At 47.8% G+C, this 18,083-nt stretch overlaps 1 protein-coding gene and 1 pseudogene across 1 annotated transcript; both read left to right on the top strand.

Annotated features, from left to right (window-relative positions):
- Positions 1-263: 263 nt before the first annotated feature.
- On the top strand, positions 264-13,343 carry LOC120044704 (mitochondrial dicarboxylate carrier-like). The gene is made up of 11 exons (XM_038989382.1): positions 264-353; positions 4,599-4,718; positions 6,616-6,730; positions 7,239-7,287; positions 7,684-7,725; positions 7,842-7,885; positions 7,993-8,063; positions 8,166-8,258; positions 9,268-9,345; positions 10,590-10,646; positions 13,242-13,343. The coding sequence occupies exons 1-11, from the start codon at positions 264-266 to the stop codon at positions 13,341-13,343; spliced, it is 861 nt and encodes a 286-aa protein (XP_038845310.1).
- Positions 13,344-17,680: 4,337 nt separating this feature from the next.
- Positions 17,681-18,083, top strand: part of LOC120042096 — a 9,935-nt pseudogene continuing 9,532 nt past the window's right edge.

Raw genomic sequence — 18,083 nt, 5'->3', positions numbered from 1 at the left:
AGTCTTCATATATAATATAGGCAACGTTTTGCCATGCGCTTTGTATGAAATGCCGTGGAAAGAACGGTGCAAGAACCGGGAAACATAATCCACTAATCGTCAATCACCAGTTTTGGACATTATCTGACACATGCCAATAATTCTCTAGCTAGGGAGTTGAAAGAAGGCAGTGTGAGTCCAAGCAGGTGTCACTGGGTAGGCTAACACAAGACGGCCCAGACAAGGTTTCTCAGGTTTGATTAACCAACAGGACACTTGGAAACATGTCGGAGAAACGCCGGTCGCGATGGTATTTCGGTGGACTATCCTCAAGTGCTGCTGCCTGTATTACACACCCCTTAGATCTGATCAAGGTGAGATATGTAGAGTGGATCTGATCAAGGTAAGATATGTAGAGGGAATCTGATCAAGGTACGATATGTAGATGGGATCTGATCAAGGTAAGATATGTAGAGGGGATCTGATCAAGGTAAGATATGTAGAGGGGATCTGATCAAGGTAAGATATGTAGAGGGCATCTGATCCAGGTAAGATATGTAGAGGGCATCTGATCCAGGTAAGATATGTAGAGGGGATCTGATCAAGGTAAGATATGTAGAGGGAATCTGATCAAGGCAAGATATGTAAAGGAGATCTGATCAAGGCAAGATATTGTAATGAGACATGCAAGGAGCGCTCCTGTCCCGAAGCCCAGCGCGCAATTGACATTGCCACTAAAGTATGCTCGATTTGCAGAGTCAATATCTGCATTTATAGAGCCCCACAGTGGGGGCTATAAATGTCATATTACCCATCAAAAATAGTTTTTCCACAATTTTTTTTTCCCATATGGGGGATTTTAGAACCACTTAAAATAAGTGCTGTGTTTCGTGCAGGTTTACGAAAACCATGTAAATCTCTCTCTCCGACAAGGTGACTTTTGTCAATATAATCGCCTCTATTTACTCTCAGATTTGAACATGCTAATTAGCATAAAATTAGACTTCATGCAAGACTACAAATCCCTGCAAGCCCCTGGACATCATCTCCAGCTGACACCTTTGCTAACAGGTATTGTATTAATTTAAAACCTGCACAAGACCGTTCACAGAATTGTCCACTTAAAGAAATTTAGCACATTTTTTAAATTACTACATTTAGCTAACATTAGATAGTTAATCCAGGGATTCTTACCTTTGCCTCGATTCGGCAGTCTGGTCCAGATCGTCATGGCATTTATAGCTCTTTATGATAACAACATTAGCAGCTAATAAGCATATTAACTTTTTGGGGTGGGTAAATACAGGCGAATGATATGATTATTCATTGACTGTCTTTGATAAAGCTGCGTTTGAATGCCAGAGCATGTAAGTGGGCCAACGAGCTATCAGTTTTACCAAGTTGACTTCAGATTCTGACGCTTATCCACGTTTCTCCAAACATCACATTTCAAAGTGTTTTTGACAGCCTGGGTTGCTCCTCCTGCTCAGCATCATTCTTCATTCATTCTAAAAGGTTCATTTAAGGGTTAAGGTTTTTGGATCGGGTTAAAACATGATATGTGTGTGTGTGTGTGTGTGTGTGTGTGTATATATACACTGCTCAAAAAAATAAAGGGAACACTTAAACAACACAATGTAACTCCAAGTCAATCACACTTCTGTGAAATCAAACTGTCCACTTAGGAAGCAACACTGATTGACAATAAATTTCACATGCTGTTGTGCAAATGGAATAGACAACAGGTGGAAATTATAGGCAATTAGCAAGACACCCCCAATAAAGGAGTGGTTCTGCAGGTGGTGAACACAGACCACTTCTCAGTTCCTATGCTTCCTGGCTGATGTTTTGGTCACTTTTGAATGCTGGCGGTGCTTTCACTCTAGTGGTAGCATGAGACGGAGTCTACAACCCACACAAGTGGCTCAGGTAGTGCAGCTCATCCAGGATGGTACATCAATGCGAGCTGTGGCAAGAAGGTTTGCTGTGTCTGTCAACGTAGTGTCCAGAGCATGGAGGCGCTACCAGGAGACAGGCCAGTACATCAGGAGACGTGGAGGAGGCCGTAGGAGGGCAACAACCCAGCAGCAGGACCGCTACCTCCGCCTTTGTGCAAGGAGGAGCAGGAGGAGCACTGCCAGAGCCCTGCAAAATTACCTCCAGCAGGCCACAAATGTGCATGTGTCTGCTCAAACGGTCAGAAACAGACTCCATGAGGGTGGTATGAGGGCCCGACGTCCACAGGTGGGGGTTGTGCTTACAGCCCAACACCGTGCAGGACGTTCGGCATTTGCCAGAGAACACCAAGATTGGCAAATTCGCCACTGGCGCCCTGTGCTCTTCACAGATGAAAGCAGGTTCACACTGAGCACATGTGACAGACGTGACAGAGTCTGGAGACGCCGTGGAGAATGTTCTGCTGCCTGCAACATCCTCCAGCATGACCGGTTTGGCGGTGGGTCAGTCATGGTGTGGGGTGGCATTTCTTTGGGGGGCCGCACAGCCCTCCATGGGCTCGCCAGAGGTAGCCTGACTGCCATTAGGTACCGAGATGAGATCCTCAGACCCCTTGTGAGACCATATGCTGGTGCGGTTGGCCCTGGGTTCCTCCTAATGCAAGACAATGCTAGACCTCATGTGGCTGGAGTGTCAGCAGTTCCTGCAAGAGGAAGGCATTGATGCTATGGACTGGCCCGCCCGTTCCCCAGACCTGAATCCAATTGAGCACATCTGGGACATCATGTCTCGCTCCATCCACCAACGCCACGTTGCACCACAGACTGTCCAGGAGTTGGCGGATGCTTTAGTCCAGGTCTGGGAGGATATCCCTCAGGAGACCATCCGCCACCTCATCAGGAGCATGCCCAGGCGTTGTAGGGAGGTCATACAGGCACGTGGAGGCCACACACACTACTGAGCCTCATTTTGACTTGTTTTAAGGACATTACATCAAAGTTGGATCAGCCTGTAGTGTGGTTTTCCACTTTAATTTTGAGTGTGACTCCAAATCCAGACCTCCATGGGTTGATAAATTTGATTTCCATTGATAATTTTTGTGTGATTTTGTTGTCAGCACATTCAACTATGTAAAGAAAAAAGTATTTAATAAGAATATTTCATTCATTCAGATCTAGGATGTGTTATTTTAGTGTTCCCTTTATTTTTTTGAGCAGTGTATGTATAACATGTCTACCACTGGGATTGAACACACAACCTCCTATGCTGAGCACTAGGAGCAACCCCAGATGTCGAAAACACATCGTTTGGAGCAACGTCAGTAAACATCAAAATCTGAAGTCAAATTTGTAAAATCGTGAGATTGTGTTGACTCACTTACATGCTCTGGCATCCAAAAGCAGCCCTGCTTTAGGCTATCAAATAACTGTTGATAAATAATCAGTTCAATGGATGGAATCAGTAAATGAATGGCTGCAACAATGGTCTGACGAGCACAACTGACAACTGGCGCTGCATAACAAATGAGGCCTAATTAGACAAAATAACAATTAAGTAATTTGAACAAAATATTAAGTTGTTCAAACGACTCAGTATCTCATTTAAATGACTTAGTATCAGGTTTGAACGACTTAGTAAAAAAATTATATAATAACTACGTCATTCAAACTAGATGCTAAGTCGTTCGAACTAGATGCTAAGTCGTTCGAACTAGATGCTAAGTCGTTCGAACTAGATGCGAAGTCGTTCGAACTAGATGCGAAGTCGTTCGAACTAGATGCGAAGTCGTTCGAACTAGATGCGAAGTCGTTCGAACTAGATGCGAAGTCGTTCGAACTAGATGCGAAGTCGTTCGAACTAGATGCGAAGTCGTTCGAACTAGATGCTAAGTCGTTCGAACTAGATGCTAAGTCGTTCGAACTAGATGCTAAGTCGTTCAGACTAGATGCTAAGTCGTTCAGTCTAGATGCTAAGTCGTTCAGACTAGATGCTAAGTCGTTCAGACTAGATGCTAAGTCGTTCAGACTAGATGCTAAGTCGTTCAGACTAGATGCTAAGTCGTTCAGACTAGATGCTAAGTCGTTCAGACTAGATGCTAAGTCGTTCAGACTAGATGCTAAGTCGTTCAGACTAGATGCTAAGTCGTTCAGACTAGATGCTAAGTCGTTCAGACTAGATGCTAAGTCGTTCGGGTAAGATTATTCTAAGACTGTACGTTTTTTTCTCTTCTTCCTTGGCCTTCAGGGTTTCCGTAAATAACAAATGGTCTGAATTGTACCAATGGTATGTTTCTAGGAATTAGGCCTAATAGTTCACTTCATCGGCTCTCCTAGTAGTCTAATATTTAATACTAGTGAATTATACAGTTCACTTTACTGGTTGTAATATTCTTTGAGTCTTCTTGATGGTTCCTTATCATGGTGGTGGAGAAAGTGGGAGTTGTGACTCTGACATCACGTTCACCAGTTGTCATGTAAACATTTAGACTTTGGTCTTTGACTGTTGTTGTTCTGTGTGTACTTTGACTTACAGTTGATGCATTATCAACATCGCACACAATGTAGCTATTTATTAATTTTAAAAAAGTAATATGAAAACTTTATGTTGACATTACTACTCTCTACTGTGTCTCTTCCTGGTATTTGATATATGTTCTCCTCCAGGTGCACCTCCAGACACAGCACGAGGTGAGGATGAGGATGATGGGAATGACCATGAGTGTGGTGCAGAGAGAAGGTGTTCTGGCTCTCTACAGCGGCCTCAGCGCCTCCCTCTGCAGACAGGTGGGTAGATACGCACACCGCCATCACCTCCATGAGCAAGAGTGTTATGTTAAATACACTTCTTGTCATATTCTGTATGTTCTATTGTCTCTATGATCAATAGTCAGTGGCACTAGCATCGAAAAGTCCCCGTGATATGCAACTTTTCAGGGAAGTCAGGAACCAATACACGCAGTCAGTTAGGAAAGCAAAGCCTAGCTTTTTCAAACAGAAATTTGCATCCTGTAGCTCTAACTCCAAACATTTTTGGGACACTGTAAAGTCCATGGAGAATAAGAGAACCTCCTCCCAGCTGCCCACTGCACTGAGGCTAGGAAACATTGTCACCACCGATAAATCTACGATAATCGGGAATTTCAATAAGCATTTCTTTACGGCTGGCTGTGCTTTCCTCCTGGCTACCCCATCCCCGGCCAACAGCTCCGCCCCCACCCCCTGTCAATCCCCGTATTCTTATCGGCAGACTCGACAGCCTTGGTTTCTCAAATGACTGCCTCGCCTGGTTCACCAACTACTTCTCAGATAAAGTTCAGTGTGTCAAATCGGAGGGCCTGTTGTCCGGACCTCTGGCAGTCTCTATGGGGGTACCACAGGGTTCAATTCTCGGGCCGACTCTTTTCTCTGTATATATCAACGATGTCGCTCTTGCTGCTAGTGATTCCTTGATCCACCTCTACGCAGACGACACCATTCTGTATACATCTGGCCCTTCTTTGGACACTGTGTTAACAAACCTCCAAACAAACTTCAATGCCATACAACACTCCTTCCGTGGCCTCCAACTGCTCTTAAACGCTAGTAAAACTAAATGCATGCTTTTCAACCGATCGCTGCCCGCGCCCGACTAGCATCACTACTCTGGACAGTTCTGACTTAGAATATGTGGACAACTACAAATACCTAGGTGTCTGGTAGACTGTAAACTCTCTTTCCAGACTCATATTAAACATCTCCAATCCAAAATTAGATCTAGAATCGGCTTCGCAACAAAGCCTCCTTCACTCACGCGGCCAAACATACCCTCGTAAAACTGACTATCCTACTGATCCATGACTTCGGCGATGTCATTTATAAAATAGACTCCAACACTCTACTCAACAAACTGGATGTAGTCTATCACAGTGCCATCTGTTTTGTCACCAAAGCCCCATACACTACCCACCACTGCGACCTGTACGCTCTCGTTGGCTGGCCCTCGCTACATATTCGTCGCCAGACCCACTGGCTCCAGGTCATCTATAAGTCTTTGCTAGGGAAAGCCCCGCCTTATCTCAGCTCACTGGTCACCATAGCAACACCCACCCGTAGCACGCGCTCCAGCAGGTGTATCTCACTGGTCATCCCCAAAACCAACACCTTCTTTGGCCGCCTTTCCCCTTCCAGTTTTCTGCTGCCAGTGACTGGAACGAATTGCAAAAATCGCTGAATTTCGAGACTTATATCTCCCTCACTAACTTTAAGCATCAGCTGTCAGAGTGATCTTACCGATCGCTGCAGCTGTATACAGCCCATCTGTAAATAGCCCATGCAACTACCTACCTCATCCCCATATTGTTTTCATTTACTTTTTTGCTATTTTGCTCACCAGTATTTCTACTTTCACATCATCTGCACATCTATCACTCGTGTTAATTTGCTAAATTGTAATTACTTCTCTACTGTGGCCTATTTATTGCCTTACCTCCTTACGCCATTTGCACACACTGTATATAGATTTTTTCTATTGTGTTATTGACTGTACGTTTGTTTATTCGTTGTGTAACTGTGTTGTTGTTTGTGTCGCATTGCTTTGCTTTGTCTTGGCCAGGTCGCAGTTGTAAATGAGAACTTGTTCTCAACCTGGTTAAATAAAGGTGAAATGAAAAATAATTAACTCTGTCGTCCCCCCCTCCCCCAGATGACATATTCTCTGTCCCGCTTCGCCATCTATGAGACAGTGAGTGATCAGATGAAGGACAGGACCCATGGTTCTATGCCCTTCTACCAGAAGGTCCTTCTGGGGTTGGTTGGAGGTACACACACACTGTCTTCACACTGTGTTTTAACCACAATGTTATCTGTTGCTACACAGACCTAAACCGGCTGGCTCTAATGACAACATGATTAGCTCTGTAATGCTCTGTCATACACTTTTCACACTACCGAACTGGGCCAAGATTACACGTCCACTATAGTTGGTGGAACCGTGCTGGATGGAACGGACCACAGGAGGCTGCTGAGGGGAGGACGACTCGTAATAAATTCTGGAACGGAGCAAATGGAATGGTATAAAACACCTGGAAAACGGTTTGATATAATTTCACTAATTCCACTCCAGCCGTTACCACGAGCCCGTCCTCCCCAATTAAGGTGCCAGCACTGTAGAGCACCACACTACTGTGTATAAGTCTCACCTTTCTGCAGGTGGATTTATTGGGACCCCAGCAGCATGGTTAATGTCTGTCTGTCTGTCTGTAGGATTTGCAGGGGGATTCATTGGGACCCCAGCAGCATGGTTAATGTCTGTCTGTCTGTCTGTAGGATTTGCAGGTGGATTCATTGGGACCCCAGCAGACATGGTTAATGTCAGGTGAGTCATGTCTAGAAATAAGATTACTGAATATTTTAAGAATTGTATTGCAGTCGTCCATGGTTGATAATGTCCACTAGATGTCAGTGATGACATGCATTATATTGCTTTATTCAACCATTCAATAGATCGGGAATGGACAACAGCCCTCGGGGACTGGAGTGGTTTCACACTGTTCCCCATCATCCCTAGCAAACACAGCTGATTAAACTGATTGCGTTCTAAACTGAAGATCATGACTAGTTGATTATTGGAGTCAGGTGAGTTAGCTGGGGTCAAAGTGTGACACCAATCAGGCCCCAGAGACCTGGAGTTGTCCGTCCCTTTCAATTCAGTAAACAAATGTACAGGGCAAAACATTCATACTTGCCACATTTTCTTCCCCCCCCGATCCAGAATGCAGAATGACGTTAAAGTACCACTAGAACTCAGGAGAAAGTGAGTATGTGAGTTAAGTGTAGTAAAATAAGATGATAACTTACACAACGCTGTTAAGTATCATCTTGGGAGAGATGTTGGCCTTCATAAGTGTTGTTTTCCTCCATCTCTTCCAGTTATGCTCATGCACTAGATGGACTGTTCCGCGTATGGAAAGAGGGTAAGTAAGGTTGGTTGATGGTGCATCGTTGGGATCAGGGCGAGGTTGAAGTCACTGGACGATTTCAAGGGACACAGTTGCACTAATGACATGGTATTTCTCCATAGAGGGAATGAAGAAGCTGTTCTCTGGAGGCACAATGGCATCCTCTAGAGGAGCACTGGTCACTGTTGGACAGGTGAGGTCCTATGGTGGGTTTGTGTCTGTGGGGGGTGTTAACGTGTGTGTCTTTGTCCAAAATGTATCAGCGAGACTTAACTTCTATTTTATTTCTCTGTAGCTGGCCTGTTATGATCAGGCCAAGCAGCTGGTTCTGGGGACTGGAGCCATGCAAGACAACATTCTAACACACTTCCTGGCCAGCCTCATCGCAGTGAGTGTCCAGTTTACACATTAGAAAAGCAATGAGACAGGAGCTGTGGGTTAGTGGTGTGGAGACAGGAGCTGTGGGTTAGTGGTGTGGAGACAGGAGCTGTGGGTTAGTGGTGTGGAGACAGGAGCTGTGGGTTAGTGGTGTGGAGACAGGAGCTGTGGGTTAGTGGTGTGGAGACAGGAGCTGTGGGTTAGTGGTGTGGAGACAGGAGCTGTGGGTTAGTGGTGTGGAGACAGGAGCTGTGGGTTAGTGGTGTGGAGCCGGGAGCTGTGGGTTAGTGGTGTGGAGCCGGGAGCTGTGGGTTAGTGTTGTGGAGACAGGAGCTGTGGGTTAGTGGTGTGGAGACAGGAGCTGTGGGTTAGTGGTGTGGAGACAGGAGCTGTGGGTTAGTGGTGTGGAGACAGGAGCTGTGGGTTAGTGGTGTGGAGACAGGAGCTGTGGGTTAGTGGTGTGGAGACAGGAGCTGTGGGTTAGTGGTGTGGAGACAGGAGCTGTGGAGACAGGAGCTGTGGGTTAGTGGTGTGGAGACAGGAGCTGTGGGTTAGTGGTGTGGAGACAGGAGCTGTGGGTTAGTGGTGTGGAGACAGGAGCTGTGGGTTAGTGGTGTGGAGACAGGAGCTGTGGGTTAGTGGGGTGGAGACGGGAGCTGTGGGTTAGTGGTGTGGAGACAGGAGCTGTGGGTTAGTGTTGTGGAGCCAGGAGCTGTGGGTTAGTGTTGTGGAGACAGGAGCTGTGGGTTAGTGGTGTGGAGACAGGAGCTGTGGGATGGAGACAGGAGCTGTGGGTTAGTGTTGTGGAGACAGGAGCTGTGGGTTAGTGTTGTGGAGACAGGAGCTGTGGGATGGAGACAGGAGCTGTGGGTTAGTGGTGTGGAGACAGGAGCTGTGGGTTAGTGGTGTGGAGACAGGAGCTGTGGGTTAGTGGTGTGGAGACAGGAGCTTTGGGTTAGTGGTGTGGAGACAGGAGCTGTGGGTTAGTGGTGTATAATGCCCTCTGCTTCTCTGTGTAGGGAGGTTGTGCCACTGTCCTGTGCCAACCACTGGATGTCTTGAAGACCAGGCTGATGAACTCAAAAGGGGAGTATGTGGTAAGTTTGTGTGTGTGTGTGTACTGTAGATCAAGGCTTGTCAGTTCCAGTCCTAGGTATTTTTAGGACTGTAGCCTAACACTGTACCACCCCTGCTACAACTAGTTAAGGGCTAGATGATTCATTGAATCAGGTGTGTTGCTACAGGGATGGAGTTAACATGTGCATTCACGGTGGGTTCTGACTCCCCAGGACTGAGGACAATGCCGGTGTAGATGTTGTGTAGGGATTTCACTGTGAACTGGTATGACTTTTTTTTACCTCAGTAAATGTAACCCTTCTCCACCCCTCTCCACCTCTGGCAGCCTCTGTGTTGCTGTTCTGATGCCGTCAAGTCCATGGAGGTTTTATCTGTCAGGCTGCTGCGTGTCATTGCTCGGACAGTTTTGTTGTTGATGGTCAGGGAGGGAGGGAGGGAGGGATGGGGGGCAAACGAGGGATGGGGGGCAAACGGGGGATGGGGGGCAAACGGGGGATGGGGGGCAAACGGGGGCGGGAGGGCAAATGAGGGAGGGAGGGAGGGCAAATGAGGGAGGGAGGGCAAATGAGGGATGGAGGGCAAATGAGGGATGGAGGGCAAATGAGGGATGGGGGGGCAAACGAGGGATGGGGGGTAAACGAGGGATGGAGGGCAAACGAGGGATGGAGGGCAAACGAGGGATGGGGGGGCAAACGGGGGATGGGGGGCAAACGGGGGATGGGGGGGCAAACGGGGGATGGGGGGCAAACGAGGGATGGAGGGCAAACGAGGGATGGAGGGTAAATAAGCGACGGAGGTATTGGGATGGAGGGAAGATGGATGGAGTGTAAATGAGCGACGGAGGTATTGGGATGGAGGGAAGATATATGGAGTGTAAATGAGCGAAGGAGGTATTGGGATGGAGGGAGGGAAGGTAAATGAGGGATGGAGGGTAAATAAGCGAAGGAGGTATTGGGATGGAGGGAGGGAAGGTAAATGAGGGATGGAGGGTAAATAAGCGAAGGAGGTATTGGGATGGAGGGAGGGAAGGTAAATGAGGGATGGAGGTATTGGGATGGAGGGAAGATGGATGGAGTGTAAATGAGGGATGGAGGGTAAATAAGCGAAGGAGGTATTGGGATGGAGGGATGGAAGGTAAATGAAGGATGGAGGTATTGGGATGGAGGGAGGGAGGTAAATGAAGGATGGAGGGAGATATGCATGGGTTGTTTTCAACCATCAGCTGCATTAAGAAGTGTCATTGTTTGTGTTTCTTCTGTTCCAGGGGCTGCTACACTGTGTGAGAGATACAGCTAAACTGGGACCCAATGCCTTCTACAAGGTAACTGTTGTTTAATATCACTGACAAGGAAGTAGCATAGTTAACATTGCCTTAAACCAGCGGTGTTCAACCCTTTCTCCTTGAGAGCCATCCTCCTGCAGGATGTTGTTCTTTTGTTAATTTACATTTTTACATTTTTAGTCATTTAGCAGACGCTCTTATCCAGAGCGACTTACAGTAGAGTGCATATATTTTATTACATTTTTACATACTGAGACAAGGATATCCCTACCGGCCAAACCCTCCCTAACCCGGACGACGCTATGCCAATTGTGCGTCGCCCCACGGACCTCCCGGTTGCGGCCGGCTGCGACAGAGCCTGGGCGCGAACCCAGAGACTCTGGTGGCGCAGCTAGCACTGCGATGCAGTGCCCTAGACCACTGCGCCACCCGGGAGATTTAATTTAACACCTGGTTCTGGGAGATTTAATTTAACACCTGGTTCTGCTTGCCAGCTGGAGCTTAAAGGGATGATACAAATCAGGAAACTCTTGTCAATTTGGTAAAAGCCTGTATTCTCTCAGGCGATTTTACAGCTAACTAGCGACTTCACGTGCTGATATTGACTTTGGTATTATTGTGTGTGTAGCTACGTTTGCTAGCTTTAGCTACGTTTGCTAGCTTTAGCTACGTTTGCTAGCTTTAGCTACGTTTGCTAGCTTTAGCTACGTTTGCTAGCTTTAGCTAGCTACATAGCTAGCTACATAGCTAGCTACATAGCTAGCTACATAGCTAGCTACATAGCTTGCTACATAGCTTGCTACATAGCCATCCCAGAGAGAGCATTGCATTGTGGGTTTTGTAGTCGACTTGAGCTGCAAAAGATTTTAATGTTGCTACCAAGCTTGTTATAATGACAAAATGAAACATTTGTTCACAATAAATATTGTTCTCATTATTTAACGCTGTAAATCATAGGAATTAGTGTTTTTTTGTGGATTATTTGCGTTAGCGCGAGAGAAGTGAGTTCAGGACGAACTGAAAGTATACAAAGCATGTAAACGTTTAAATCAAACTATTATATTGATCTGACTATTCACAATAATAATTTTATTGTGTGTCTACTCATGTGCCGGCCGTGTTCCTATTGGTCAGTCACCGGGATTGGCTCGTAACATCAGCCACACTACACGATAAAGAACTTTGTCGGCACCTAAGACCGCACGTAGTGGTACTTAATCAGCAGACCTAGACCCTGTCACACTGAACGAGCCAAGACCTAGTGGTACTTAATCAGCAGACCTAGACCCTGTCACACTGAACGAGCCAAGACCTAGTGGTACTTAATCAGCAGACCTAGACCCTGTCACACTGAACGAGCCAAGACCTAGTGGTACTTAATCAGCAGACCTAGACCCTGTCACACTGAACGAGCCAAGACCTAGTGGTACTTAATCAGCAGACCTAGACCCTGTCACACTGAACGAGCCAAGACCTAGTGGTACTTAATCAGCAGACCTAGACCCTGTCACACTGAACGAGCCAAGACCTAGTGGTACTTAATCAGCAGACCTAGACCCTGTCACACTGAACGAGCCAAGACCTAGTGGTACTGAATCAGCAGACCTCGACCCTGTGACACTGAACGAACCAAGACGTAGTGGTACTGAATCAGCAGACCTCGACCCTGTGACACTGAACGAACCAAGACCTAGTGGTACTGAATCAGCAGACCTCGACCCTGTGACACTGAACGAACCAAGACCTAGTGGTACTGAACCAGCAGACCTCGACCCTGTCACACTGAACGAACCAAGACCTAGTGATACTGAACCAGCAGACCTTGACCCTGTCACACTGAACGAACCAAGACGTAGTGGTACTGAACCAGCAGACCTCGACCCTGTCACACTGAACGAACCAAGACCTAGTGATACTGAACCAGCAGACCTTGACCCTGTCACACTGAACGAACCAAGACGTAGTGATACTGAACCAGCAGACCTTGACCCTGTCACACTGAACGAGCCAAGACCTAATGGTACTTAATCAGCAGACCTCGACCCTGTTACACTGAACGAGCCAAGACCTAGTGGTACTTAATCAGCAGACCTCGACCCTGTCACACTGAACGAACCAAGACCTAGTGGTACTGAATCAGCAGACCTCGACCCTGTCACACTGAACGAACCAAGACGTAATGGTACTGAATCAGCAGACCTAGACCCTGTCACACTGAATGAACCAAGACCTAGTGGTACTGAACCAGCAGACCTAGAGCCTGTCACACTGAACGAACCAAGACGTAGTGGTACTGAATCAGCAGACCTCGACCCTGTCACACTGAACGAACCAAGACATCCGACAATCGTTTACCGCCGAAGAATTTGCCCACGACGTGGACATTTTTGTATGAAACGGCAAAATCGTGATATAAGACGTCTGCAATCGTACAGTCTGTGGTGGGGCTTAAGACATTGACTGACCTGAATCAGGCGTGTCACAGCAAAGACTGGAGACAAAACCCCAACACCCAGTCGCTCTCTAGGAGGAGAGATTAAACACAATGCTCAGCTTGAAAACACACACACAGTGCACCCCTTTAATTCCACCTGCCATACAGACTGGTAAACTTATGGTCTCTCTCCTCTTTAGGGTTTGGTTCCAGCAGGGATCCGTCTCATCCCTCACACAGTTCTCATTTTCATCTTCCTAGAGCAGCTCAGAACCTGCTGCGGCATCAGGATCGTCACCTGAGAGGGGTCAGGGGTCACCACCTGATTACCTATTTATTGAGTAGTCTGAAATGTGACCTCTGTGTCAGGACTGCCAGGCCACACCCACTCCCTTTGTTCCCTGTTCTGTTCTACGTGAGCAGGAAACTTTAATCCACCTGCAACCTCCCCCATCCTAAACCCCACCATCTGGATACAGCCTAGTGACTGACTGAAGGGGGGGTTCTGGATACAGACTAGTGACTGACTGAAGGGGGGGGGTTCTGGATACAGTCTAGTGACTGACTGAAGGGGGGGTTCTGGATACAGACTAGTGACTGACTGAAGGGGGGGGGTTCTGGATACAGTCTAGTGACTGACTGAAGGGGGGGTTCTGGATACAGACTAGTGACTGACTGAAGGGGGGGTTCTGGATACAGCCTAGTGACTGACTGAAGGGGGGGTTCTGGATACAGACTAGTGACTGACTGAAGGGGGGGTTCTGGATACAGACTAGTGACTGACTGAAGGGGGGGTTCTGGATACAGACTAGTGACTGACTGAAGGGGGGGTTCTGGATACAGACTAGTGACTGACTGAAGGGGGGGGGGTTCTGGATACAGCCTAGTGACTGACTGAAGGGGGGGTTCTGGATACAGACTAGTGACTGACTGAAGGGGGGGTTCTGGATACAGACTAGTGACTGACTGAAGGGGGGGTTCTGGATACAGCCTAGTGACTGACTGAAGGGGGGGTTCTGGATACAGACTAGTGACTGACTGAAGGGGGGGTTCTGGATACAGACTAGTGACTGACTGAAGGGGGGGTTCTGGATACAGCCTAGTGACTGACTGAAGGGGGGGTTCTGGATACAGCCTAGTGACTGACTGAAGGGGGGGTTCTGGATACAGACTAGTGACTGACTGAAGGGGGGGTTCTGGATACAGACTAGTGACTGACTGAAGGGGGGGTTCTGGATACAGCCTAGTGACTGGACTGACTGAAGGAGGGGGGGGGGGGGTTCTGGATACAGCCTAGTGACTGGACTGACTGACTGAAGGGGGGGGGGGTTCTGGATACAGCCTAGTGACTGACTGAAGGGGGGGGGTGTTCTGGATACAGACTAGTGACTGACTGAAGGGGGGGGGGGGGGGTTCTGGATACAGACTAGTGACTGACTGAAGGGGGGGGGGTTCTGGATACAGACTAGTGACTGACCGAAGGGGGGGGGGGTTCTGGATACAGCCTAGTGACTGACTGGGGGGGGGGGGTTCTGGATACAGCCTAGTGACTGACTGATGGGGGGGTTCTGGATACAGACTAGTGACTGACTGAAGGAGGGGTTCTGGATACAGACTAGTGACTGACTGAAGGGGGGGTTCTGGATACAGACTAGTGACTGACTGAAGGGGGGGGGTTCTGGATACAGACTAGTGACTGACTGAAGGGGGGGGTTCTGGATACAGACTAGTGACTGACTGAAGGGGGGGTTCTGGATACAGACTAGTGACTGACTGAAGGGGGGGTTCTGGATACAGACTAGTGACTGACTGAAGGGGGGGTTCTGGATACAGACTAGTGACTGACTGAAGGAGGGGGGGGGGGGGGGGGGGGGGTTCTGGATACAGCCTAGTGACTGACTGAAGGGGGGGGGTTCTGGATACAGACTAGTGACTGACTGAAGGGTGGGGGGGGTTCTGGATACAGCCTAGTGACTGACTGAAGGGGGTGTTTGGATACAGACTAGTGACTGACTGAAGGGGGGGGGGTTCTGGATACAGACTAGTGACTGACTGAAGGGGGGGGTTCTGGATACAGACTAGTGACTGACTGAAGGGGGGGTTCTGGATACAGACTAGTGACTGACTGAAGGGGGGGTTCTGGATACAGACTAGTGACTGACTGAAGGGGGGGGGTTCTGGATACAGCCTAGTGACTGACTGAAGGGGGGTTCTGGATACAGACTAGTGACTGACTGAAGGGGGGGTTCTGGATACAGACTAGTGACTGACTGAAGGGGGGGTTCTGGATACAGCCTAGTGACTGACTGAAGGGGGGGTTCTGGATACGACTAGTGACTGGACTGACTGACTGAAGGGGGGGGGTTCTGGATACAGCCTAGTGACTGACTGAAGGGGAACAAAGTACATGGTAAAACAGTGTGGTAGTCTGGGTTCCCTGTAGGGGAACAGAAGTGACGTTGGTAAACAGTGGGTAGTTGGGTTCCTGTAGGGAACGAAGTGACGTGGTAAAACAGTGGTGGTAAGTCGGGTTCCTGTAGGCGAAATCAGAGTGACTTGGTAGTCTGGGTTCCTGTAGGGGAACAGAAGTGACTGTAAACAGTGTGTAGTCTGGTTCCTGTAGGGGAACAGAAAGTGAGTGGTAGTATGGGTTCCTGTAGGGGAACAGCAAAGTGACGTGGTTAGATCGGTTCTTATGGGACAGAAGTGACGTGGTAAAACAGTAGTGGTAGTCTGGGTGCCTGTAGGGACACGAAGTGACGTGTTAAAACAGTGTTGGGGTTTAGTCTGGGTTCCTGTAGGGGAACAAAGTGACGTGGAGTCTGTTGGTTCCTGTAGGGGAACAGACAGTGACTGGGGAAACCGTCGTGTAGTTGGGTTCTGTAGGGAACAGAAGTGACATGGTTAAAAACAGTGTGGTAGTCGGGTCCTGTAGGGGAACAAGAAGTGACATGGTAAAACAGTGTAGGTAGTCTGGGTTTCCTGAGGGGAACAGAAGTGGACGTGGAAAACAGTGTGCTGTCTGGGTTTACCTGTAGGGGAAACAGAAGTGGACATGGGTAAACAGTGTGGTTTTGCGGGTTCCTGTAGGGAACAGAAGTGACGTGGGTAAAACAGGTGGTAGTAATGGTTCCTGTAGGGGAACCAGAAGTGACGTGGTAAAACAGTGGGGTATTGTCTGGGTTTCCTGTAGGAGGAAGAGCATAAGTGACGTGTAAAAACAGTGTGGTAGTCTGGGTTCCTTAGGGAAACAGACGTTGACATGTTAAAACAGTGTGGTAGTCTGGGTTCCTGTTGGGGAACAGAAGTGACGGTGGTAGTCTGGGTTCCTGTAGGGAACAGAAGTGACGTGGTAGTCTGGGTTCCTGTATGGGAACAGAAGTGACGTGGTAAAACAGTGTGGTAGTTTGGGTTACCTGTAAGGGGAAAAGAAGTGACGTGGTAGTCTGGGGTTTCCTGTAGCGGGAAAGAAGTGCGTTGATAAAACATGTGGCAGTCTGGGGTCCTGTAGGGGAAACGAAGTGACTGGTAAAAACCATGTGCTAGTCTTGGGTTCCTGTAGGGGAACAGAAGATGACTGGTAAAACATGTGCGTTAGTCTGGTCTCCTGTAGGGGAACAGAAGTGACGTTGTAGTCTGGGTTCCTGTAGGGGAACAGAATAACGTTGGTATGCGGTTCCTGTAGGGGAAGAAGTGACGTGGTAAAACAGTGGGTAGTCTGGTTCCTGTAGGAAACAGAAGTGACGTGGTAGATTCTGGGTTCCTGTAGGGGAACAGAAGTGACGTGGTAAAACAGTGTGGTAGCTGGGTTCCTGTAGAGGGAAACAAGAAGGGAGTGGTAGTTCGGGTTCCCTGTAGGGGAACAGAAGTGACATGTAAAACAGTGTTGGTAGTCTGGGTGCCTGTAGGGGAACGAAGTGACGTGGTAGTACTTGGGTTCTGTAGGGGAACAGTAAAGGCCATGGTAAAACAGTGGGGTAGTCCGGGGTTCCTGTGGGGAACAGAAGTGACATGGTAAAACAGCTGGGTGAGTCTGGGTTCCTGTAGGGCGAACAGAAGTGACATGGTAAAACAGTGTGGTAGTCTGGCATTCATGGATATGAACCTCACCCTGAGGGAACTAATGGCTGAAGCTATATGGAAGTACTCCACAGTGACAACAGCGCTCTCTGTGAATGTATAAAAGGGTCCACATCTTTCGTAGCTTCCTGGTACCGAAGTTCTCCATACAGTTGGGGGATGATGTGCGTAGGGCTGGGGAGCAAGAGAGGGGTGTCTGACGTTAAAAAAACCACTTAAAAACAAAATGTACGTATTAAATGTCCTCTTATATCTCCCATATATTAGATTTATATTTTCTATATGTATACGTTATGACAAGTAAGTAATAATGAACTTAAAGTCAATGAATTGAGAGGAGACACCACGCAGCACACACATAGACTGGACAAATAGCTACGTTTTTACTAAAAGTTATTTAGTCGAACTACAATGTTTGGGCTGCAAGCCTTGTGGGTTAGGTCAGTACAGAGAGTTGTAGGACGCATGTGTATGAGGGAAAAACAAAAGAAAGGACCCAGAATTGACAGCTACACTGTGTAATTTGTAAATATCTATAGGAGTATCGGGCCAAAATAACATGTACTGCACGAGACATTGCATTCCGGACCGCCGCGAATCGCCGCAAAGACACATCGGTAAGCGGGTGTCATATTTAACCGGGGATTGCAGCTGTACGGTGCTTGTGTAAATTCTAGAACAGTGGGACACAGAAGCTAGATGGTTTGCTAACGCTTAAGCGTCAAGGGCAGATGAATTACTAGCTAATTTGCCCATGCATAACTAACCATTTATGTGCCCCAAATATCTGAATCCATAGTCACATTCAGAACTGTGTAACATAAAACCCTGGCTCATCATGTGCTTTGTGAAGAACGGCTTTTTATGCATCAGCCGGCTAGCCTAGGCTTAGCCAGGCGCAATGCCACACATTCCTCGTAGCTAGCTAGTGAACACACTCTTGGCAGCCAAATGGATTAATC

This window comes from Salvelinus namaycush, chromosome 3, assembly GCF_016432855.1.
Source record: "Salvelinus namaycush isolate Seneca chromosome 3, SaNama_1.0, whole genome shotgun sequence".
Classification (NCBI taxonomy): Eukaryota; Metazoa; Chordata; class Actinopteri; order Salmoniformes; family Salmonidae; genus Salvelinus; species Salvelinus namaycush.
This window is presented reverse-complemented; position numbering and strand designations above follow the sequence as displayed.